Source organism: Armigeres subalbatus, chromosome 3, assembly GCF_024139115.2.
Source record: "Armigeres subalbatus isolate Guangzhou_Male chromosome 3, GZ_Asu_2, whole genome shotgun sequence".
NCBI classification, from domain to species: domain Eukaryota; kingdom Metazoa; phylum Arthropoda; class Insecta; order Diptera; family Culicidae; genus Armigeres; species Armigeres subalbatus.
In genome coordinates this window covers 212997926-213021390 of record NC_085141.1, presented here as the reverse complement: position 1 = coordinate 213021390, position 23465 = coordinate 212997926, and the positions used below count along the sequence as shown (strand labels likewise).

Genomic DNA, 23465 nt, shown 5'->3' with positions numbered 1-23465 from the left:
TCCATCTTCGCCAACTAGACCTTGTCTCCCGTCGTACCGTCGGCGTTCGCGTTCCAACACTATATCGGATCGCCTGGTGATCGCTATGGGTATATTCTTCACAAACTCTCCAGTTCATGTTCCTCGCCATCGACGGACTGCAGAACGTGACATCGATGATGGACTCCCTGCCATCTCTGCGGAATGTACTAACGGTACCTTCGTTGCACAATCTTACTTCCAGCTTAGCCAGCGCCTCCAGCAAACTGTAACCTCTGGCGTTAGTCAGTCTGCTTCCCCAATCCACTGCCCAAGCATTGAAATCGCCTCCGATGATCACTGGATTTCGGCCGATCAGCTTCTCCGTGAGTGAGTCCAGCATCCGGTTATACTGCTCCAAAGTCCACCTTGGGGTGCGTAACAGCTACACACAAAGATCCCGTTAATTTTGGCGATTACGAAACCCTCGCTTGAACTGTCTACCACCTCTTGGATAGGAAATCTGCCCATCACTTGGATAGCCGCAATCCCCGTAGCATCCGCCACCCAGTTGACGTTGTCAGAAGGGATCCGGTACGGCTCAGCAATAATTGCCACGTCGCACATTGCTTCTGTTGTCGACTGCCACAACAGCTGCTGTGCGGTGTCGCAATGGTTGAGATTCAACTGGATGATCTCCATTAATCTCGGCCCGCCATCGCCTTCTTGTAGGCAGGGCATTGAAAGCCACCCGTCATGTGGTCATTTCCATCCTCCGGTTTGCAGAGCAGGCATCTTGGTTGCTTCGTGCAGTCCCTAGCAACGTGTCCTTCTCCACCACATTTCCTACAAAGACCGGATCTGTCTGGGCCACTGCAGTTTCGCGCCTGGTGTCCAAATGCCATACATTTGAAGCATCGCTCCATCTGTTTGGTGATTCGAAGGGTGAGTCTCAACGGACACATAGACCATCCGACCTTCACCTTGGCCACCTCCACCATTTTGTTGGCGGCATCTACCGGTAGTCGTATCGCTGCTATTTGTGTACCACCGTACGCTTTCCTCAACCGAATGGTCATCTGAACTTCGCCCAGCATGCATTGTGAGATCAGTGCATCCCTCAGTTCGTCTATCGTGGTGATCTCGTCCAGGTCTCTGCATTCGACCACGGCCTCCTGCGTTAAAGCCCTTACGTTTCCTTCACTACCTAAGGAATTGGCAATGAGCTCCCGGAAGGCCGAGCTCTTGACCGTGGGATCCTTCTTCAGCTCGAACAGCAATTCCCCTTCTGAGTACGCCTAGTCCTCACCACTTTTTCACCCATGTCCTTGAGCACCGGGTCTTCTCTCACCTTCCGTAATATCGCTGCGTATGTCGTCTTGTCGCTCACTTCGACTATCAAGGCGTCCCCCTTGACCCGCTCACGAGAAGAGCGATGTTTTTCTTTCTTCTTCTGCTCCTTCTTCTTTTCCACGTACTCCTTCTGCTTCTTTCTCTTCTCTCGCTGACTTTCCACGGTTTGCCAATCACCGTTCTTGACGCCTTCCTTCAGTACGCTAGCACTATCTTGCACGTTCCGCTGCTTCTTCGGGATTTCCTGCTCTCCTGGAGAGTCCCTGCTTCGCTTCTCCGTGCGAGTATTTCGGGAGCTCATTGGTGTTTGCAGTGCCTCGACTGTTGTATGCTCCGCTGCATCTTTCAGTGCTTTTCAGCTGCTTCCGCTCTTCTTTTGAGCGCGTTCTGTTCGTGCTCAGCAGATTTAACGGCGGACTTGATGCTCGTCACTAGAAGCTTGATCTTCGTGTGAACATTGTGCTTGTCCTTCACGAAGTCATAGAGCTCGTTGACTCGCTTCCGCACCTCCATCAGGTTGGACCTCCCAAATTGTAGATCCTCCTGAATAGCACTACTTTCCGATTTTGGGGTGGACACCCTATTTCCGGATCCTAGCTCCTGTTGGCCTGCCTGGTTCTCAGCAGCCTTGGCCATACTGCTGGTACTTGCTACTGCTGCCTGCGCCATCACTGGAGATCGCTGCAGCCTCCCACTCTTTGCGAAAACATTCGCACCGCCTGCTCCTTCGTTGATTGTAGAATTTGTTTCCATTTAAAAGGGTCCCCCCTCCGGGCCGTTATCTCTACCTGTTGTAGATAGTCGCCTTTTGTGATTCCATGGGTGCCTTTGTAAACAGTGAGGTCCATGCAAGGGTTGGTGCCTTATAACGCCGTGTTCAGAGCCGGATCGGAGTAAATCAGGAATGGTGCATCTGATCCTACTACCCACCGGTATAGGTGACAGGTGTTGAGTGTTACCGGAGGCCTGCAGGTTGTTTACCGGGATGGAGGCAGACGAACCATTAGCCTGCTTGCCATTTCAAAAAGATGTCACTTTTTCAACTCAGGAAACAGAATAGCTCGACTGTCAGCCCATATACGCCTAATCCTATCCAAAAACAGAGAATCGTCCAATGTCGTTTGCCGTGACCAGTATACCATAATCAGGATCTTACTGGCATCAATCCTGATGTGCCGGTTGGCACACCTGTTGGGCTTGTGTGCTTTGAGCGGCGCACGGTCGCTGTGATAGGGCCTGCTTGCAAACACATGCAGCTTTTTATAGAGGTTCAACAGAGCCCACTGTCAAACCCCACCACGTTCTAGACAGGCCCCCTAACTCGCAGTGGCCATGGGGAGGGGTCGTCAAGCCCTTGGACAAAGTCCCTGCTGCCCCCTATGTGTGTGTGTGTGTGTGTGTGTGTGTGTGTGTGTGTGTGTGTGTGAGTATGTGTGTGTGTGTATGTGTGTGTTTGTGTGTGCGCAAAACTACTCAAAAAATGTCACTCATTTTTCGGGCACTTATCCTCAACCGATTTGCTCACAACAAGTTGCATTCGACGCAGAATCCTGTCCCATTGTTTCCTATTTGAAATTGGCCAGATCGGACTATGGGATCGAGAGTTGTGGCCAAAATACAAATTCATACGAAAAAATCGCGTAAAAAATGTCACTCATTTTTCGGGCACCGTTTTCAACCGATTTGCTCGCAACAAGTTGCATTCGACGCAAAATCCTGTTTCATTGTTTCCTATTTGGAATTGGCCAGATCGGACTATGGGATCAAAAGTTATGGTCAAAATACAAATTCATTAAAAAAAATCGCGTGAAAAATGTCACTCATTTTTCGGGCATTTATCCTCAACCGATTTGCTCGCAACAAGTTGCATTCGACGCAGAATCCCGTCCCATTGTTTCCTATTTGAAATTGGCCAGATCAGACTATGGGATCAAAAGTTATGGCCAAAATACAAATTCATACAAAAAAATCGCGTAAAAAATGTCACTAATTTTTCGGGCACTTATTCTCAACCGATTTGCTCGCAACAAGTTGCATTCGACGCAAAATCCTGTCCCATTGTTTCCTATTTGGAATTGGCCAGATCGGACTATGGGATCAAAAGTTATGGCCAAAATACAAATTCATTCAAAAAAAAATCGCGTAAAAAATGTCTCTCATTTTTCGGGCACTTATCCTCAACCGATTTGCTCGCAACAAGTTGCATTCCACGCAGAATCCTGTTCCATTGTTTCCTATTTGAAATTGGCCAGATCAGACTATGGGATCAAAAGTTATGGCCAAAATACAAATTCAAACAAAAAAATCGCGTAAAAAATGTCACTCATTTTTCGGGCACTTATCCTCAACCGATTTGCTCGCAACAAGTTGCATTCGACGCAGAATCCTGTCCCATTATTTCCTATTTGAAATTGGCCAGATCAGACTATGGGATCAAAAGTTATGGCCAAAATACAAATTAATACAAAAAAATCACGTAAAAATGTCACTCATTTTTCGGGTACTTAAACTCAACCGATTTGCTCGCAACAAGTTGCATTCGACGCAAAATCCTGTTCCATTGTTTTCTATTTAAAATTGGCCAGATCGAACTATGGGATCGAAAGTTATGGCCAAAATACAAATTCATACGAAAAATCGCGTAAAAAATGCCACTCATTTTTCGGGCCATATCCTTAACCGATTTGCGCACAACAAGTTGCATTTGACGTAGAACCCTGTCCCGTTGTTTCCTATTGAAAATTGGCCATATCGGACTTTGGGATCGAAAATTATACCACTTTTTGCCTTTCTCGTATACTAAGTATACGGTAAAGGCTATATGATCGCTCCAAAAACCAACTTTTTATAGAAGGCCCGGAGACCCATAGTGTTATATACCAATCGACTCAGTTCGACGAATTGAGGTGATGTCTGTGTGTGTGTGTGTGTGTGTGTGTGTATGTGTGTGTGTATGTGTGTGTGTGTGTGTGCGCAAAACTACTCAAAAAATGTCACTCATTTTCAGGCACTTATCCATAACCGATTTGCTCGCAACAAGTTGCATTCGACGCAGAATCCTGTCCCATTGTTTCCTATTTGAAATTGGCCAGACCGGACTATGGGATCAAAAGTTATGGCCAAAATACAAATTCATACAAAAAAATCGCGTAAAAAATGTCACTCATTTTTCGGGCACTTATCCTCAACCGATTTGCTCGCAACAAGTTGCATTCGACGCAGAATCCTGTACCATTGTTTCCTATTTGAAATTGGCCAGATCGGACTATGGGATCGGAAGTTATGGCCAAAATACAAATTCATACAAAAAAATCGCGTAAAAAATGTCACTCATTTTTCGGGCACTTATCCTCAACCGATTTGCTCGCAACAAGTTGCATTCAACGCAGAATCCTGTACCATAGTTTCTTATTTGGAATTGGCCATATCGGACTATGGGATCGAAAGTTATGGCCAAAATACAAATTCATACAAAAAAATCGCGTAAAAATGTCACTCATTTTTCGGGCACTTATCCTCAACTGATTTGCTCGCAACAAGTTGCATTCGACGCAGAATCCTGTCCCATTGTTTCATATTTGAAATTGGCCAGATCGGACTATGCGATCGAAAATTATGACCAAAATACAAATTCATACAAAAAATCGCGTAAAATGTCACTCATTTTTCGGGCACTTATCCTCAACTGATTTGCTCGCAACAAGTTGCATTCTACGTAGAATCCTGTTTTATTGCTTCCTATTGAAAATTGGCCAGATCGGACCATGGGATCGAAAATTATACCATTCTGCCTTTCTCATATACAAAGTATACGTAAAGCCTACATGTTCGCTCCAAAAACGAAGACCCATAGTGTTATATACCGATCGACTCAGCTCGATGAATTGAGGTGCTGTCTGAGTGTATGTGTGTGTGCATGTGTGTGTGTATGTGTGTGTGTATGTTTTTTTTTCTTCCTAAGCAATGGAGAAGGAATCTGCTCAACAAACATCCTGGGTTGTCCAGGAAGTGCGGGGTTAGGGGCCACCTCCAAACGAGGGAGGCAGGACTGCATCCCGGACCCGCTAAACCGTTCCCATTGCCGCCAAGCCCATCGTCCCTTCGGTACAACCAGAAAGTAATGCTTCAAAGGGGGGCCAGTGCATAACGCACCCTCGAGGTTAGCTGCGTGTCCTTGCAGCATCGAACATCGTGACTCGCTTTTTAGAGGAACACCATGGTATCGTGCCTGCGCATTGCCGGCTTTCCAGGTTGCCTTACCACGCCCTATGTCCTCGGAAGGTGGGAAGGGTCGACTTCGCGCCTGCTTCCCTCTGCATGACTGGTATCAAGAATGATGATGCCGCGTGCACCCCAAATTGACCTCTCTGCGATAGGGCCTATTCGCCCGCACACAGAGGGACTTGCCGACGCGGTGCCTACGCCTGCCCCAGCCTTGACGAGGACCCCTGTCCGTCCTCGGGCTCGGCACCCGCCCGGTTGACCGACGCCGCGAAAGCGACGATACCTGTTGTTCTTCACGCGGCAACTTGTTTGATAAAAGTATCGAGTTCGACCACTGGGCAGTGTGTATGTGTGTGCGCAAAATAATCTCACTCATTTTTCAGGCACTTATCCTTATCACTTTTTAGGTACTTACTCTTAGCTTATTTACTCGCAATAAGTTTTATTCGACGCAGAATCTTGTCCCATTGTTTCGTATTGAAAATTGGACAGAACGGACTATGAACTTCGAAGTTATGGCCAAAATTCATTTTTTACATTAGATACACATACACAATTCTCACTCATTTTTCAGGCACTTATCTTAAACGGATTTGCTCGCAACAAGTTGCATACGACGCAGAATCTTGTCCCATTGTTTCGTATTAAAAATTGGCGTAATCGAACTTTGGGATTCGGAGTTATGGCCAAAATACATTTTTTAACAAAAAAAATCTCACTCATTCTAGGCACTTACCCTCAGCCGATTTGCTCACAACAAGTTGCAATCGACGCAGAATCCTGTCCCATTGTTTCGTATTGAAAATTGGCTGGATCGGACTATGGGCTCAGAAGTTATGGCCAAAATTCTTTTTTTTTATACCAAAAGTGCATAGAAATTACTCACTCGAAAAAAAAAACGAGAAAGGCACCATCACCGCTAGGTGGATTAATCTGGGTTTTTCTATTTAGTCTCAATTGTTTGTTAACAGTTGTCTCCGGTAATTTCTTTAAACATATTTGATGGAATGTTCGGTAAAGTTATGTTTTTGCCTTTCTCGTATATTAAGTATACGGTAAAGGCTATATGATCGCTCCAAAAACAAACTTTTTATAGAAGGCCCGGAGACCCATAGTGTTATATACCAATCGACTCAGTTCGACGAATTGAGGTGATGTCTGTGTGTGTGTGTGTGTGTGTGTGTGTGTGTGTGTGTGTGTGTGTGTGTGTGTATGTGTGTGTGTGCGCAAAACTACTCAAAAAATGTCACTCATTTTTCGGGCACTTATCCTCAACCGATTTGCTCGCAACAAGCTGCATTCGACGCAGAATCCTGTCCCATTGTTTCCTATTTGAAATTGGGCAGATCGGACTATGGGATCGAGAGTTATGGCCAAAATACAAATTCATACGAAAAAATCGAGTAAAAAATGTCACTCATTTTTCGGGCACTTATCTTCAACCGATTTGCTTGCAACAAGTTGCATTCGACGCAGAATCCTGTCCCATTGTTTCCTATTTGAAATTGGCCAGATCGGACTATGGGATCAAGAGTTATGGCCAAAATACAAATTCATACGAAAAAATCGCGTAAAAAATGTCACTCATTTTTCGGGCACTTATTCTCAACTGATTTGCTCGCAACAAGTTGCATTCGACGCAGAATCCTGTCCCATTGTTTCCTATTTGAAATTGGCCAGATCGGACTATGGGATCGAAAGTTATAGCCAAAATACAAATTCATACGAAAAATCGCGTAAAAAATGTCACTCATTTTTCGGGAACTTATCCTTAACCGATTTGCTCGCAACAAGTTGCATTCCACGCAGAATCCTGTCCCATTGTTTCCTATTTGAAATTGGCCAGATCGAACTATGGGATCGAAAGTTATGGCCAAAATACAAATTCATACAAAAACATCGCGTAAAAAATGTCACTCATTTTTCGGGCACATATCCTTAACCGATTTGCTCACAACAAGTTGCATTTGACGTAGAATCCTGTCCCGTTGTTTTCAATTGAAAATATGAAAAATAAGACCAATCCACATATTGGTGTTATTTGAGATTTTTCCAAACCTTTTGAACGAGCGAGAAAGGCACCATCACCGCTAGGTGGATTAATCTGGGTTTTTTATGGAAAAATCGCTAAAAAAATGTCACTCATTTTTCAGGCACTTTTCCTCAACCGATTTGCTCGCATTAAATTGCATTCGACTAAGTCTAGCTCACTTTTTTAGCACTTAGACTTCATCTATTGCCCAAGCAACACAAGTTCAACACATCTGGTTTGGTTGCAGTAACCATATTGTGACTGAATCCGGTCATATATAAGTTACTGTGATTGATGTGCAATATGTGTGCTTCTCAGGTCGCTCGCAACAGATTGCATTCGACAGAATCTTGTCTCATTGTTCCCTTTAGAAATTTGGCCGGATCGAACAATTGGGTCAAAAGTTATGGCGAAAATACTAATTTTAAAACTACAAAATAAAATGCCAATTTTTGCTCTTATGCTCATCCGATTTGTTTGCAACAAATTGCGTTTGTCGAGAATTTTTTTTATGCATAGGGACACGGCAGGTATTTCCGTCCATCGTCTTGGTGGCTAAAATCATCGAAAGGAACGTCCTTTGCTAGAACTCCAATATAGCAGAACGTATCTGCTGAGCTTACGATTTGATACGGATGAGTTTGTCAAAAAGTTTCTTTTATTGGTTTTCGAGACTACGACGAAAAGACGAAAATACCTGCCTTAACCCTATAAACAAATATGAAAAATAAGACCAATCCACATATTGTCCACTAAATTAATGATTTTGTTACTTCTTCGTGAAGTTATACGATTTACAATGACATGGAAATGCTAATATCATCTTCCAAACTTAGACGTACATGTTCATGATAGAATTAGAGGCGAAAGTATAGAATTGATAGTTCCGTTTAGCAACCATATAACCAGAGACCGGCGGAGTGAAAAACTGTCGAAATGGCAACGTATGAAAAGGTGTGATATCGTGGAAATAATACTGGCATCACTTGAACTTTTAGCTTGACTCTTATGGGTGAAAAAAGTAACCAAGTCGATTTGGAACCTCTTTTGACGGTTTGACTGGAAACAAGATGGCGTCTTTGCCGATCTCTTATTCTAGTATTTCTAGTTCCGTTAGGATACGGCAGGCATGAAGAATGTTTTTATACAAGTCGATTTGAAAGCGAGCGGAGGGAAATATTTGTGATGGCACATATCACACGACCTTCCTTCTGCCAAGGGGGAGGGAAGAATATCAGTGTGGAAGCTGATATATCTCCACTGGCCCTCCCCCTTCATACGGGAGCTTGGCAGAAGGAAGGTCTTTCCAAACCAATTTTTCCTTTCTTTCCAAAAGATTTTTCCAAACCTTATGAACGAACGAGAAAGGCACCATCACCGCTAGGTGGATTAATCTGGGTTTTTTTTAATGGATATACTTGGCCTTACTTGGCCTTATTTTCTGCTAATACACCCCAGAATACGAGCTTCTGAACAGTTTGGATGGACTAGAATACCTAAAAAATATGTCAATGCTTTTTTTTGTTTTTGTGCAAGTTTTGACATAATCTAATTAAAGACTAAACAAATCTGTGCATTGAATATGCGTAAAAGGTCGTCCTGAAAGTGTTAAATCAACCATAAATACATTTTTTCAAACTAGCTCAATCGTGCTGTGTAGGTATATGCAGGGATTGCAGAAATCGCTCTCAATAGATAACGAACAACGATAAAAGAAAGGCAAAAACCTCTTCGAATCATAACAAGCCATGAAAACAAAACCACACAAAACTATCGCACTTGTATACACAAATTAAAAAAAAACTTATTCGGATAGGCGGCCCCCACCGAAGGGGTTTGATAAAACGCGTTGTTCTCGCTCATTTTATGTTGGGGACCATATTTTTTTCGCACAGTTGTGTAAAACAAGTTGAAATGCATCATCCGAACCGGTGCCCCCCGCAATTGGGGCTTATTAAAAGAAATTTATCATGGGTTGTAGCCCCCAGAATTAGGTTCATAATCGTAACAGCTACGGTATGCTACCTATCGAGTGTGTATACAGACATGATAAATGAAAGATTTCCTCATTCGCCTTTGGATTCAAACCCTGTGCATATGCGTGTTTTGGCTCTACTAAACACCTGAAATTTTGCCGAAGACAGTATGTTTATAATATTTATATGCAATGACATTTTTGAAAAAAATCATAATTTAAATAAGAATTTTAAAATTTAATTTATTCAATTATTAAAATGTAGGGGAAGGTGGGGAGACTTGATCACCGGGGAGACTTGATCACCGGGGAGACTTGATCACCCTCTGTTTTATCGAGAACTAAAGTAGTTTTGTTCCAGCGTATTTTTTAGTATAGATGTTTTAGATTAACAACCTTTTTTTATTGTACAGGGCAGTTTGTATGTTTTGAAGATTCCTGAAGATCTTCTATTGGCCACGCAAACTTTGAAAAACTTTTCATAACGATGACCAAATGCTTTCTTTTTTGACAGCACAAAGCCATAAATATGCTTAATGATTTGTACTGATGAAAATGTCAACATTCCATCAAAGTTTTAGGATATTTTGATTTGAAGTTATTGCCTCAATATGGGGACACTTGATCCCCCATTAGTCATCCATACAAAAATTTGACGAAAAAACTCAAAAAAATATAAATCGGTTCTCAGGCTTCTAATTTATTGTAGATTTGACAAACTTGATGAAGGGTTGGCAGGAAAAATTATTTATTGCGTAGTTATCATAGAAAGGGGATCAAGTCCCCCAAATTTTAAAATTGCATGTGCCGTCGAATCCAATGACAAAAATCGTTCATGTATACGCACAGCAATTCTAGAATTCCGCGTATTTTGAGGGAAAAATATTTTTAAAAATCTGAGGGCACCTTTCTAATTTTATCAAATCAAGTTCTTGGAAAGGATCAATTTCCCCTGAATATTTTAAAAGTCGATTTTTGACAGCACTTCAAAAAATCGATTGTGTATCAATAACAACAATAATTTAAGGACTGTCATACATCAGTAAAGTTAAATACTATATTTCTTAGAGAGTCTGTGTGGAAATCGCTTATGTTTATTTATTTTTGGCTGTGATACATCGGAAATCAAAAAAGGGGGTCAAGTCTCCCCAGTCTCTTTACGTTCTCGTTAAATAAAAATAAATATCGAATCAACTTTCTGCGATATTGGCATTTTAAGACAAGTTTGAAACAAAAAAGTTAGAATAAAATACTGATTTTTTGAGGAGCCAGATAAATGTTTTTTTTCTGCAAAGTTTCTCGAAATAAGGTTTTCTATAAGTTTGCTGAGGAATTTAACCACATAAAATCTTCAATGAAAAAGTTTTATTCCAATTTTTAATTCATTGGGTTCCACCATAATCAACAGTTCACAAAAAAAAAAATATCATTTCATTACAAGCAACTTCTCTGAAGACACCGACTGTCTTAAATGTATGAGAACGGAGAAAATGAGTTTTTTCCTGCTAAAATACTGAATCGGACCAAACGGACATTGACTTGCATTCTGACGTAGCAGGCGCCATGACCTAACAAATGAGATCACCAGTACTTGTACATTGAAGATGAGTGTTAGTTCCAAGCAAACATCTGTTGGTTCTCTGTGCAAGAACAGCTGATCTGGTCATAGTGGAGTAGCAACTACGGGCAGTAAATCAAGCTCAAGCTCAAGCTCAAACTAAAATACTGAATCGGACCATTGTGCAGTGGTGCGAATTCTCAGTCTCAGTGAGTGAGATTTGTAGGATATTGATACCACTGCCTGTTCACATTCACTTCCTAGCAATTCAGCAACATACTTTTTCCATTTAATTGAAAAATTTAAAAACATAAGTGGAACACTGGTAGGAAACTATCGAGTTTGTTCTATTTTGCTCCAGATTCAAACAAGAATACTGCCTGTAATCGCATGATTGTCCCATATGACTAGGAAACCTAGCAAAGATGGGACAACTATGCAGTTACAGGCAGAATATTTGGAAAATTTGGAATGAAACTGAATCACTACTGATTTCACTCTGAAATTATAACTCATGTTGTTAGGATTTGGAGCAAATATTATCCGTGCATGGGTAGATTAGTATTGAGTGAGAGCGTAATTATATTAGAAAACTGATCGTAGTGATAAATGAAGCCGGCATGGAATACAAATCCATTAGCAATTATTACAGGCAAGCGATTTGGCAAAATATTTACATTGATACATATGGACTTATATAGCACATACTATCTATCTACATTCTATAGTCCTTCCAAAATCCGATAATGAACTAAACAACATGAAGTAAACTAGAACTGTATCTTTTCTACGTAGCCTTATTGCTTGTGTGTTCCAGTTTCAGAATGTATGCCGCCGCGAAAGGACTTTAAGCCACCAGCAACTCCGTTAATGCCACAATTCTCACTCAATGCTGAACCAAAGCCCCTAAACGAAAAACGGCCGCTGTTGGACGGGATCGGTTCTGGTAATGGTACAGCACCTTGCCCAGAACCGTCGCCACCCGGCAGTATCGTCAAGAACCATCCTCTCAAGCGTCGTCAATTCCAATCGCTTGATGAGCACAACATGCCCGAGGCGGAAAAATCCTCTTCATCTGCACGGCGCTCGGAAAGTGCGAAAATGGTTAGGGTCTAATGTGGTTAACGAAGCGAAGACGTTCAAATATGTTGCCTAAATAATGATTTTTCGTCTCCACAGGACCACCAGGACCAGAAGATAAAACTGAGCAAAAGCAACGAGTTGCTGGCGCAATCCAGCACAGAGGCTTTACTGGAGATGCTGAAAGCCCACGCTGGGATCAAGGACTGCACCGACGAAACCGCCAGTCACATTAATGGGGTGAGTGTTGCGATTATTTCGTGGCAAAAATGATTTTATTTTGTCGATACACCATCAATTGAGCTGTCGTTGCTTATTCAGATTCTAGGAAAGCTGTTCTCTCGCGTGAAAGGAGCCAAAGGTAGCTGGCGGGGAGCCGTGCTGGGCGCTTTGTATGGATTAGTGGAGGCGAATTCCGCCAGAATATTGCTATCAGTGGCGCGAGTTGTATTTGCGGTAGGTTGATTTTCACATGCTTTAATAAATATTTTGATATACATATCTATGTTGAGAAATTTGTTAATGAAAGGGGAAGAAAAATAAGAAAAGAAATTATAAAAATAGAAGAAAAAATGCAAATGAAAACGAAAACATGCCAATTTTTTTTTTGCGTCTGAACTGTCTACCTCGTTTGGCGAAATAAAGAAATCAAGAATCTATAAAACCGTCATGATATTTTAATAATATTTTCCTCTTTCAACAGCTGAATGTGACTGGTAGCAATTTGACAGGGGCATGTAAGCTGGTCTTTAAAATTGCTCGCAACGAAAATAACGACTTGCTGTTCGCCGACAGTGATGTGCCAGGTGAGGCATTGTAGGCATATAACTCACTGTGACATATGTACACTCGCGTTTTTGATGATTGATTTTCAATATGTCGTAATATTTATTTTCACTTTCTTCTTTGCATTCGTCAGAACTTCTCGTGGATGGTTTAGGTCGTGCTTCTCCTGCAGATGAACCCGAAGCATGTATCTATGGTTATGGAGCAATTCGATTTTTGGCTGGCTCAGCTGCATCAGTTACACAAAAAGTTCACCAGGAGAACGTTTTTCGCGAAAATTCGTCTCGGCAAAAATCTCTGGCTTGCCGATTGGCGCGTCATGGTCTCGTTCAATTGATGATACTCCATTTGAAAATGTTGAACGAGCTGGGTTCCTCGGAAAAGCTATCAGGACCCCCATTGCACGCGCTTTTTCAACTTTCTGGAGCATTACGCACACTGGCTGGTATACCTGCTATAGGTAATGGTATGGCCGCAACAAGGTCTCTGTTGATGAGCACAAATCCGCAAATCAAGGAAACACTCGATGGTGAAATGATTCAGTTGGAGCTGGCTGGACCTCTGTTGGTTCGAGCAGCAGAGATATGCATTGATGAACCAGAAGTACAGGCAAATGTTATTCGTACGCTAAGTGTACTGTCGGAGCGGCCAGAGTGCTGTGAACAATTGGCAGATGCAACTGCACGTCTTGGGATTCTATTGGGTTCTATCAGCGAAACAAGTCCTACGGTGGAGAAGGGGCTGGCTGCTGCTAATCGCCTCGGATACATTCTTGGAAATATTATGACTAGATGGGACACTGCTCGATTGCAGTTCTATATGAATGATGTGTCCATGGAGGCCATTCTGAATACAATGGAATATTATTCTCATAAACGTTTAACCATCAAGAACCAAATGGGAGATTCTGTTGTAGACGTGCTTACAAAGATTGTACGTGTTATCGCTAATATAAGTGTTAATGGAGATGTGGGTTATGGACTAAGCACTAAACCACCTCTAGGAGAATTATTATTGAGCATTCTACTGAAAGTAAAAGACATCAATGTAAGTTTGAAATTGTTTGAACATTTTTCGATTATTTTAATTGTATGTGTGCTGCCGGTATTCATCTAGTTCACATAAATTTTAGTGATCAATCTACTTTTTGCAACTTTACAGCTTTCGAAAAATAGTGTACATATTTAGTATATGGATCATGCGCATACACTGATCAAGATTATGTAGCTACGTTCTAGGCGTTTTTCTGCGGAAATGTGATCTCTATTTTATAAATAAATACCACTGTTGAGAATCCATAATTGATAATACCAGTAGCTCATACTACGCAATCAAAAAAAATGTTCCTAATAAAATAATGTTCTCTTTTTCAGCAACCGGAGATGGAAGAATTGTTATTTGCCACTTTGGGAGCCTTGCACAATTTGTCATATTATTACGAACCATCAGATAATCCACTGCACTTCAACCACCCTGGCAGTATGGCCGATCGCTTGAAGGACATATGCGGCGTGTTGTGCAACATTCTTAGCACAAACTCTAAATCAGCCAGGTCGGAGGCGGCACGTGTTCTAGGAAACATGACACGTAATTCTGTGGCAAGACAGACCTTCTGCTCTGAAAATGGGCTGAAAATATTAATTCAGTGTTTGGAATCAAATGATGTTGAGCTGATGGTTACCTCGTGTGGAGTGCTCGTTAACATTCTTGGTGACAGTGACCGTAGGGTGCCGTTCCGAGAAATACAGGGGCCAATCGTATTGCGAAAGCTATTGCAGCGTGGAGTATCCAACCAGGATTGGATCCTTGCGGGGATCTCTTGCCAAGCATTATGGAACTACCTCATCGACAGCGGAAATGTTGTTCATGCCTTGGGAGAGTCCGAGGTGGATTTCATTTGCAGCGATCTTGCTGATTGTTTAGGTAAGAGCGCAAAATTTCCTCTATATCAATGTTTATCTACATAGTTCAAAACATTTATTTTAGACGAAGAAAAACTGTTCAATGGCGATGAACCGGATATGCTCTGGGAAGAATTTGCTCCAGTGGCTACCGATTTGTTGGAGAGATTGCAATCATGCATGTCAGTCGGAAATTCACCTTGCTTATCTTCTGATGATGAAGGTGACATAATGCTCGGCCCACAAGTAGAAACATGGGGGAAACAGTACAAGCAATGGCTACAGCAGTGATTGAGAAATATTAACAATAGTAAATTGTTTCGAAAATGTGCAATCGTTTCATTACTTAGTAGAAATAAAACATATCATTATTTAAAAAGCGTTTTATCATAAATTTAAAACAGTTTGAAGATGCATGGATCAAGGCTAGTTTTTGAGCGGAATTCCTCTTATATTATTAAATTTAAATTAAATATTAGGGGGATGCTACTCGGTATCATAGCGAAAAGTGGAGCTATTTCGACTTTTTCCATAATACGCGTTCGTGTTTGGTAATGGGCCGATCGAAAAGACAGCTGGAAGTCAAGACCTGCTGCTATGGATGTGAGTTAGATGAATGCATGCATTCTAGGGCGGTTACTTACTTGATGGGCTACAGCTCTTCGATGAATCTACGCTGAATGGAGTATCCTTCTCTACTGGACTTGATCCTGGGCCAATCACTTCCAGTCGCACTGAACATTTACCGCCCTCAGGTCTTCTTCAACTGCAAAAAGCCTTCCACGAAGCCTGCGGCCTCTTCCGGGTTCTCTACTAAATATTATCTTCGCTTGACGTTCTTCTGGCATACGAACAACGTGTCCAGCCCACCGTAGTCTGCCGTTTTGTATAAGCTTAACAATATCCAGCCTTTATACACCTGATACAACTCGTGATTCATGCGACGCCGCCAGATACCGTTCTCCTGTTTACCGCCGAGTATTATCCGCCGTATAAAGCCACCGGAAGAATTAGAATAGTATACAGCGCGATTTTTGTCTTCGTTTGCAGACTACGGGACTTAAGCTGGTTACGAAGTGCGTAATAAGCCCTATTTGCAGCTGCAATACGCCTTTTCGCCTCGCGGGTAACATCATTATCGCACTTCACTATTGTTCCAAGATCCAAAAATTCTTCTACCACTTCAAATTTTTCTCCTTTCAGCACCATTTCGCTACCACCACCACTAATAAACCCACGTTGATTGCCAGCGACCACACACTAAGCAAGGACTTCGCTGTTCGGTAATTATTTTTACATTTTTAGTTCGGTAAATTATCATTTTACTTAGATAATTGTAAAACTACTGTCAAAATTGATATTTTTACCGATAACTCAGTAAATGGAAATAAATATTACTGGACACCGTAAAGAAATTATTGACTTTCCCGGCAATTCATTTGTTTATCGGCTTTACGGTAATTAAATACTGGTACGAACAGTAAAACCCAGATTAATCCACCTAGCGGTGATGGTGCCTTTCTCGCTCGTTCAAAAGGTTTGGAAAAATCTCAAATAACACCAATATGTGGATTGGTCTTATTTTTCATATTTTCAATTGAAAACAACGGGACAGGATTCTACGTCAAATGCAACTTGTTGTGAGCAAATCGGTTAAGGATATGTGCCCGAAAAATGAGTGACATTTTTTACGCGATGTTTTTGTATGAATTTGTATTTTGGCCATAACTTTCGATCCCATAGTTCGATCTGGCCAATTTCAAATAGGAAACAATGGGACAGGATTCTGCGTGGAATGCAACTTGTTGCGAGCAAATCGGTTAAGGATAAGTTCCCGAAAAATGAGTGACATTTTTTACGCGATTTTTTCGTATGAATTTGTATTTTGGCTATAACTTTCGATCCCATAGTCCGATCTTGCCAATTTCAAATAGGAAACAATGGGACAGGATTCTGCGTCGAATGCAACTTGTTGCGAGCAAATCGGTTGAGAATAAGTGCCCGAAAAATGAGTGACATTTTTTACGCGATTTTTTCGTATGAATTTGTATTTTGGCCATAACTCTTGATCCCATAGTCCGATCTGGCCAATTTCAAATAGGAAACAATGGGACAGGATTCTGCGTCGAATGCAACTTGTTGCAAGCAAATCGGTTGAAGATAAGTGCCCGAAAAATGAGTGACATTTTTTACTCGATTTTTTCGTATGAATTTGTATTTTGGCCATAACTCTCGATCCCATAGTCCGATCTGCCCAATTTCAAATAGGAAACAATGGGACAGGATTCTGCGTCGAATGCAGCTTGTTGCGAGCAAATCGGTTGAGGATAAGTGCCCGAAAAATGAGTGACATTTTTTGAGTAGTTTTGCGCACACACACACACACACACACACACACACACACACACACACACACACACACACACACACACACACACACACACACACAGACATCACCTCAATTCGTCGAACTGAGTCGATTGGTATATAACACTATGGGTCTCCGGGCCTTCTATAAAAAGTTTGTTTTTGGAGCGATCATATAGCCTTTACCGTATACTTAATATACGAGAAAGGCAAAAACATAACTTTACCGAACATTCCATCAAATATGTTTAAAGAAATTACCGGAGACAACTGTTAACAAACAATTGAGACTAAATAGAAAAACCCAGATTAATCCACCTAGCGGTGATGGTGCCTTTCTCGTTTTTTTCGAGTAATTTCTATGCACTTTTGGTATAAAAAAAGAATTTTGGCCATAACTTCTGAGCCCATAGTCCGATCCAGCCAATTTTCAATACGAAACAATGGGACAGGATTCTGCGTCGATTGCAACTTGTTGTGAGCAAATCGGCTGAGGGTAAGTGCCTAGAATGAGTGAGATTTTTTTTGTTAAAAAATGTATTTTGGCCATAACTCCGAATCCCAAAGTTCGATTACGCCAATTTTTAATACGAAACAATGGGACAAGATTCTGCGTCGTATGCAACTTGTTGCGAGCAAATCCGTTTAAGATAAGTGCCTGAAAAATGAGTGAGAATTGTGTATGTGTATCTAATGTAAAAAATGAATTTTGGCCATAACTTCGAAGTTCATAGTCCGTTCTGTCCAATTTTCAATACGAAACAATGGGACAAGATTCTGCGTCGAATAAAACTTATTGCGAGTAAATAAGCTAAGAGTAAGTACCTAAAAAGTGATAAGGATAAGTGCCTGAAAAATGAGTGAGATTATTTTGCGCACACACATACACACTGCCCAGTGGTCGAACTCGATACTTTTATCAAACAAGTTGCCGCGTGAAGAACAACAGGTATCGTCGCTTTCGCGGCGTCGGTCAACCGGGCGGGTGCCGAGCCCGAGGACGGACAGGGGTCCTCGTCAAGGCTGGGGCAGGCGTAGGCACCGCGTCGGCAAGTCCCTCTGTGTGCGGGCGAATAGGCCCTATCGCAGAGAGGTCAATTTGGGGTGCACGCGGCATCATCATTCTTGATACCAGTCATGCAGAGGGAAGCAGGCGCGAAGTCGACCCTTCCCACCTTCCGAGGACATAGGGCGTGGTAAGGCAACCTGGAAAGCCGGCAATGCGCAGGCACGATACCATGGTGTTCCTCTAAAAAGCGAGTCACGATGTTCGATGCTGCAAGGACACGCAGCTAACCTCGAGGGTGCGTTATGCACTGGCCCCCCTTTGAAGCATTACTTTCTGGTTGTACCGAAGGGACGATGGGCTTGGCGGCAATGGGAACGGTTTAGCGGGTCCGGGATGCAGTCCTGCCTCCCTCGTTTGGAGGTGGCCCCTAACCCCGCACTTCCTGGACAACCCAGGATGTTTGTTGAGCAGATTCCTTCTCCATTGCTTAGGAAGAAAAAAAAAACATACACACACACATATACACACACATATACACACACGTACACACAGACATCACCTCAATTCATCGAGCTGAGTCGATCGGTATATAACACTATGGGTCTCCGGGAGCGAACATATAGCCTTTACGTATACTTTGTATACGAGAAAGGCAAAAATGGTATAATTTTCGATCCCATGGTCCGATCTGGCCAATTTTCAATAGGAAGCAATAAAACAGGATTCTACGTAGAATGCAACTTGTTGCGAGCAAATCAGTTGAGGATAAGTGCCCGAAAAATGAGTGACATTTTTACGCGATTTTTTTGTATGAATTTGTATTTTGGTCATAATTTTCGATCGCATAGTCCGATCTGGCCAATTTCAAATATGAAACAATGGGACAGGATTCTGCGTCGAATGCAACTTGTTGCGAGCAAATCAGTTGAGGATAAGTGCCCGAAAAATGAGTGACATTTTTACGCGATTTTTTTGTATGAATTTGTATTTTGGCCATAACTTTCGATCCCATAGTCCGATATGGCCAATTCCAAATAAGAAACTATGGTACAGGATTCTGCGTTGAATGCAACTTGTTGCGAGCAAATCGGTTGAGGATAAGTGCCCGAAAAATGAGTGACATTTTTTACGCGATTTTTTTGTATGAATTTGTATTTTGGCCATAACTTCCGATCCCATAGTCCGATCTGGCCAATTTCAAATAGGAAACAATGGTACAGGATTCTGCGTCGAATGCAACTTGTTGCGAGCAAATCGGTTGAGGATAAGTGCCCGAAAAATGAGTGACATTTTTTACGCGATTTTTTTGTATGAATTTGTATTTTGGCCATAACTTTTGATCCCATAGTCCGGTCTGGCCAATTTCAAATAGGAAACAATGGGACAGGATTCTGCGTCGAATGCAACTTGTTGCGAGCAAATCGGTTGAGGATAAGTGCCCGAAAAATGAGTGACATTTTTTGAGTAGTTTTGCGCACACACACACACACACATACACACACACATACACACACACACACACACACACACACAGACATCACCTCAATTCGTCGAACTGAGTCGATTGGTATATAACACTATGGGTCTCCGGGCCTTCTATAAAAAGTTGGTTTTTGGAGCGATCATATAGCCTTTACCGTATACTTAGTATACGAGAAAGGCAAAAAAAGGGCGCCATTTGCATTATTATTTGATTCGCGATTTTGCATTAGGGTGGTTTGAGTTCACAAATTCAAAGTTTTTAGTTTTTTAATCATTTGCTCCATTGTCGTGTGCTGTCGTGATAAGCATAGAGGTCTCATATCGTTTTATACGATGGAATTCTTGTTTTGCTGCCGATATCGACAAGTTATTTTACCCAAACGAGTTATTTCGCTATTGGACTTCATTCATTCTTGTCGTGAAGTCCACTGATGAATAATTTGGTTGACCGCCAGTATAGCAAGAAACCCATCGCACAAAAATTACATGGGACAACTGTGGTTAAGACGGCAATTGAAAATTTAAATAGTTAATTAATTTGATGCCAAGATAGAGAAAAAAAAACTTTCAGGATTTATGAAATGTTTTCCCTCACTTTGCGTGGAAACAAATGAGGCAGCCAAATGTAACAAAAATATCAAAAATAAGAATACATACTTCCGATTGATGTTTGGAGAGCAAAAAGTAACTCATAAATTCTAAAATATTGTCTTTTTTGTATTTTTTGTCTTCTTTCTTTTACTCATTTCTCTTTTCCAAAAAAAATATTTTTTAGTCTATTTTACCGTAAAACGAATGAAATTTTACCGAAAGAAATGTTAACGTTTTACCGACGTCCTGTAATTTTACTGACATATCCGGTGGTTAAATTACTGAACACGTCGAAATTTTTTTTGCCGAAAAAACTACAATTTTTGATAGTTCAGATTAATTTTTGTTCACTGAGCGTTCGGAAATCCGAAAAATTACCGGGTTCATTACCGAACGTTCAGCTTTTACTGACTCCAGTAATCTGAGTTTATTGTGTGCACTGGCAGTGCGTTGGCCTTGACTTATTAGATCATGATAAATAAAAATGTTTAAGTGCGTGCACTGATTTTTGCGGATACTGAAATTTATGCTTGGAGGGATGTTTGTATTTAATTATATTCCATAATCCTGTGCACATTTTTTACCAAGAATTCCGTATAGAATTCCTGTTTAGGATATTTTCTATTCTTCAAGAATTCATCTAATAAACATATTTAAATTCCAATCACTATTTCTGTAAAAGTTTTTTTTTCGGAAAAACACTCAGAAGCATGTAATAAAAATTCTCCAATATGTTCATTTAGGAAATCCTCCGAAATTCCTTGAGGAATTGCTCCGAAGGTTCGTTGAGGAATTCCTCCGGAAGTTCCTTGAGGGATTCCTTTGAAAGTTTCTTGAGGGATTCCTCCGAATGCTTGCACATGATTTCCTCCGGAAGTTCCCTCAGGGATTTCTCCAGAAGTTCCTCCAGGAATTCTTTCGGGAGTTCCTCAAGTAATTCCTCCGGAAGATCCTCCAGAAATTCCTCCGGAAGATCCTCCACGAATTTCTCCGAAATTTCCTTTCAGGAACTCCTCCGGAAGTTCCTTCAGGAACTCCTCCATTAGATCCTCTATGAATTTCTTCGAAAAATTTCCTGCTTCCTGGAGGAACTTCCGTAAGAATTTCTGTTTAAGTTTCCGGTGAATCTAGTGAAGGATCTTCCGGAAGAATTCCTGGAGAAATTCGCGGAGGATTTCTTGGAACAACTTTCAGTAGAACTCCTCCAAGAACTTCCGGCAGAGCTTCTCTACTTCCAAAGGAATTTTTAAAATAATTTCCGGAGGAATACCTCAAGGAACTTCCGGAAAAAATCCTCAAAGAACTTCCAGAGGAATTCCCCAAGAATCTTCCGGAGGCATTTATGTACGAAACTTGCGAACCAATTCCTGAAGGAAACTTCGAGTAAGTTCTTGTATTCCAGAAAGATTTCCTGGAGAAGTTATTGCAGGAATTTCCAAATTAATTCCTGGAACAACTTCCAGAGAAAATCCTTGAACAGTATTCAAAGATATTCTTAGAATAATTTCCAAAAGGATTCATTTGCCTTGAAAAAAATATGGAGGAATGTCATTTTCAGAAAAAATATTTTAAGCTCTTTTTAGTGGAATGTATTCAACCGTCTAAGACGAGTTTAGTACTCTCCATTTAATTCCAACAATTATTTTGATATCTTTGCAGATACGTATTTCGACCACAACTGTGTGGTCGTCTTCAGTGTCTCGTACTTGACTCGACTTGGCGTCGAAATACGAAATATAAATCTGCAAAGATATCAAAATAATTGGTGGAATTAAATGGAGAGTACTAAACTCGTCTTAGACGATAAGAAAATTATTTTGAGCTTTTTAGTGGAATGTTTTCACCTGTCATAAGACGAGTTTAAACAATCCCATTGAATTCCACCACTTAATTGTATCCTGACAGATACGTATTTCGACCTCAACAGTAAGGCCGTCTTCAGTGTCTCGTACTTGACTCGACTTGAAGAAAATGATCGCAGCTTACACTATTTATACTATGCAAGTATAATAATTTATCTAGGTACTTATCTTACTACGGTGCTTATTTCTACTCGCTTGATGCGCTTAATGCTTAGGTATAAACTTGAAGAGCCAGGAGCTACCATTTCCTTGATCTTTATTCATCTTTATTGAAGCAATCAACTGAAGACACTGTTGGGCTCCACAAAGGATAGAGTAGAAATGTTAAATAAGGCCGGGGTTTATCAAATTAATTGTTCACAGTGTGATAAAGTATATGTAGGTCAAACAAAAAGATCGTTAGATGTAAGGTTCAAAGGACATATTGCAGAAGTAAGTAAGGCTAAGAGGGAAACTGATAAGGGATTAAATTATGAGTTTAGGTCTAAGGTAGCTGAACATGTATATCAGAAAAATCATTCAATTAAGACATCAAACATTAAAATTTTAAGAAATGTCTCTTCTCCGTGGAAACTTGATGTTGCTGAGAGCTTGAAAATCTACCGACAGGTACAAACGCGGTTGTTGAATAAAGATCAAGGAAATGGTAGCTCCTGGCTCTTCAAGTTTATACCTAAGCATTAAGCGCATCAAGCGAGTAGAAATAAGCACCGTAGTAAGATAAGTACCTAGATAAATTATTATACCTACGCATAGTATAAATAGTATAAATAGTGTAAGCTGCGATCATTTTCTTCAAGTCGAGTCAAGTCGTCTTAGACGGTTGATGGAGAAATGCCTAAAAGATATCGCCAATGAATGCAGTCAAGAATCCAAGAAAGAATTCCTGGAATAATTACTGAAGTAATTTCTGGCGGAATTCTAGAAGAAAAATCTGAAACGCACGAAGGAGTTTTTGGAAAAAAATTATTATTTAATTATTTATTATTTAAGAAAGAAAGCTTTTCGGTATCCCTCACATATACTTTTCTGTCAATTCTTAGCGGATTTTATGAATGGGTTTCAAGGGCAATTCCCGAACTAATTCAATCCACCGACCTAATTTAGGACACAATCTGTGAAGAAAACCCTGAATGAACTTCTGAATAACTTCCCAAACAATTATTTTTTAAAGTGAAGAAAGACAACAGTACCGGATTAATTTCATTTAAAACTACAATAACAAATATAACAAAATTAAAAAAAAAGAAAGAATTGCAACGCGCATTTTATTTTAATAAACGGACA

At 41.0% G+C, this 23465-nt stretch overlaps 1 protein-coding gene across 1 annotated transcript in view; it reads left to right on the top strand.

The window, feature by feature from the left end:
• The window catches only part of LOC134225019 (armadillo repeat-containing protein 2-like), a 32233-nt gene extending 17010 nt beyond the window's left edge, over nt 1-15223 (top strand). Inside the window, exons 3-9 of the mRNA XM_062704754.1 lie at nt 11918-12204; nt 12280-12420; nt 12502-12636; nt 12884-12986; nt 13100-14013; nt 14340-14889; nt 14953-15223. Of these exons, the coding sequence (XP_062560738.1) occupies nt 11918-12204; nt 12280-12420; nt 12502-12636; nt 12884-12986; nt 13100-14013; nt 14340-14889; nt 14953-15158 (2336 nt within the window). The 3' untranslated portion in view covers nt 15159-15223. The remainder of the gene's footprint in view (nt 1-11917; nt 12205-12279; nt 12421-12501; nt 12637-12883; nt 12987-13099; nt 14014-14339; nt 14890-14952) is intronic.
• The last annotated feature ends 8242 nt before the right edge of the window (nt 15224-23465 follow it).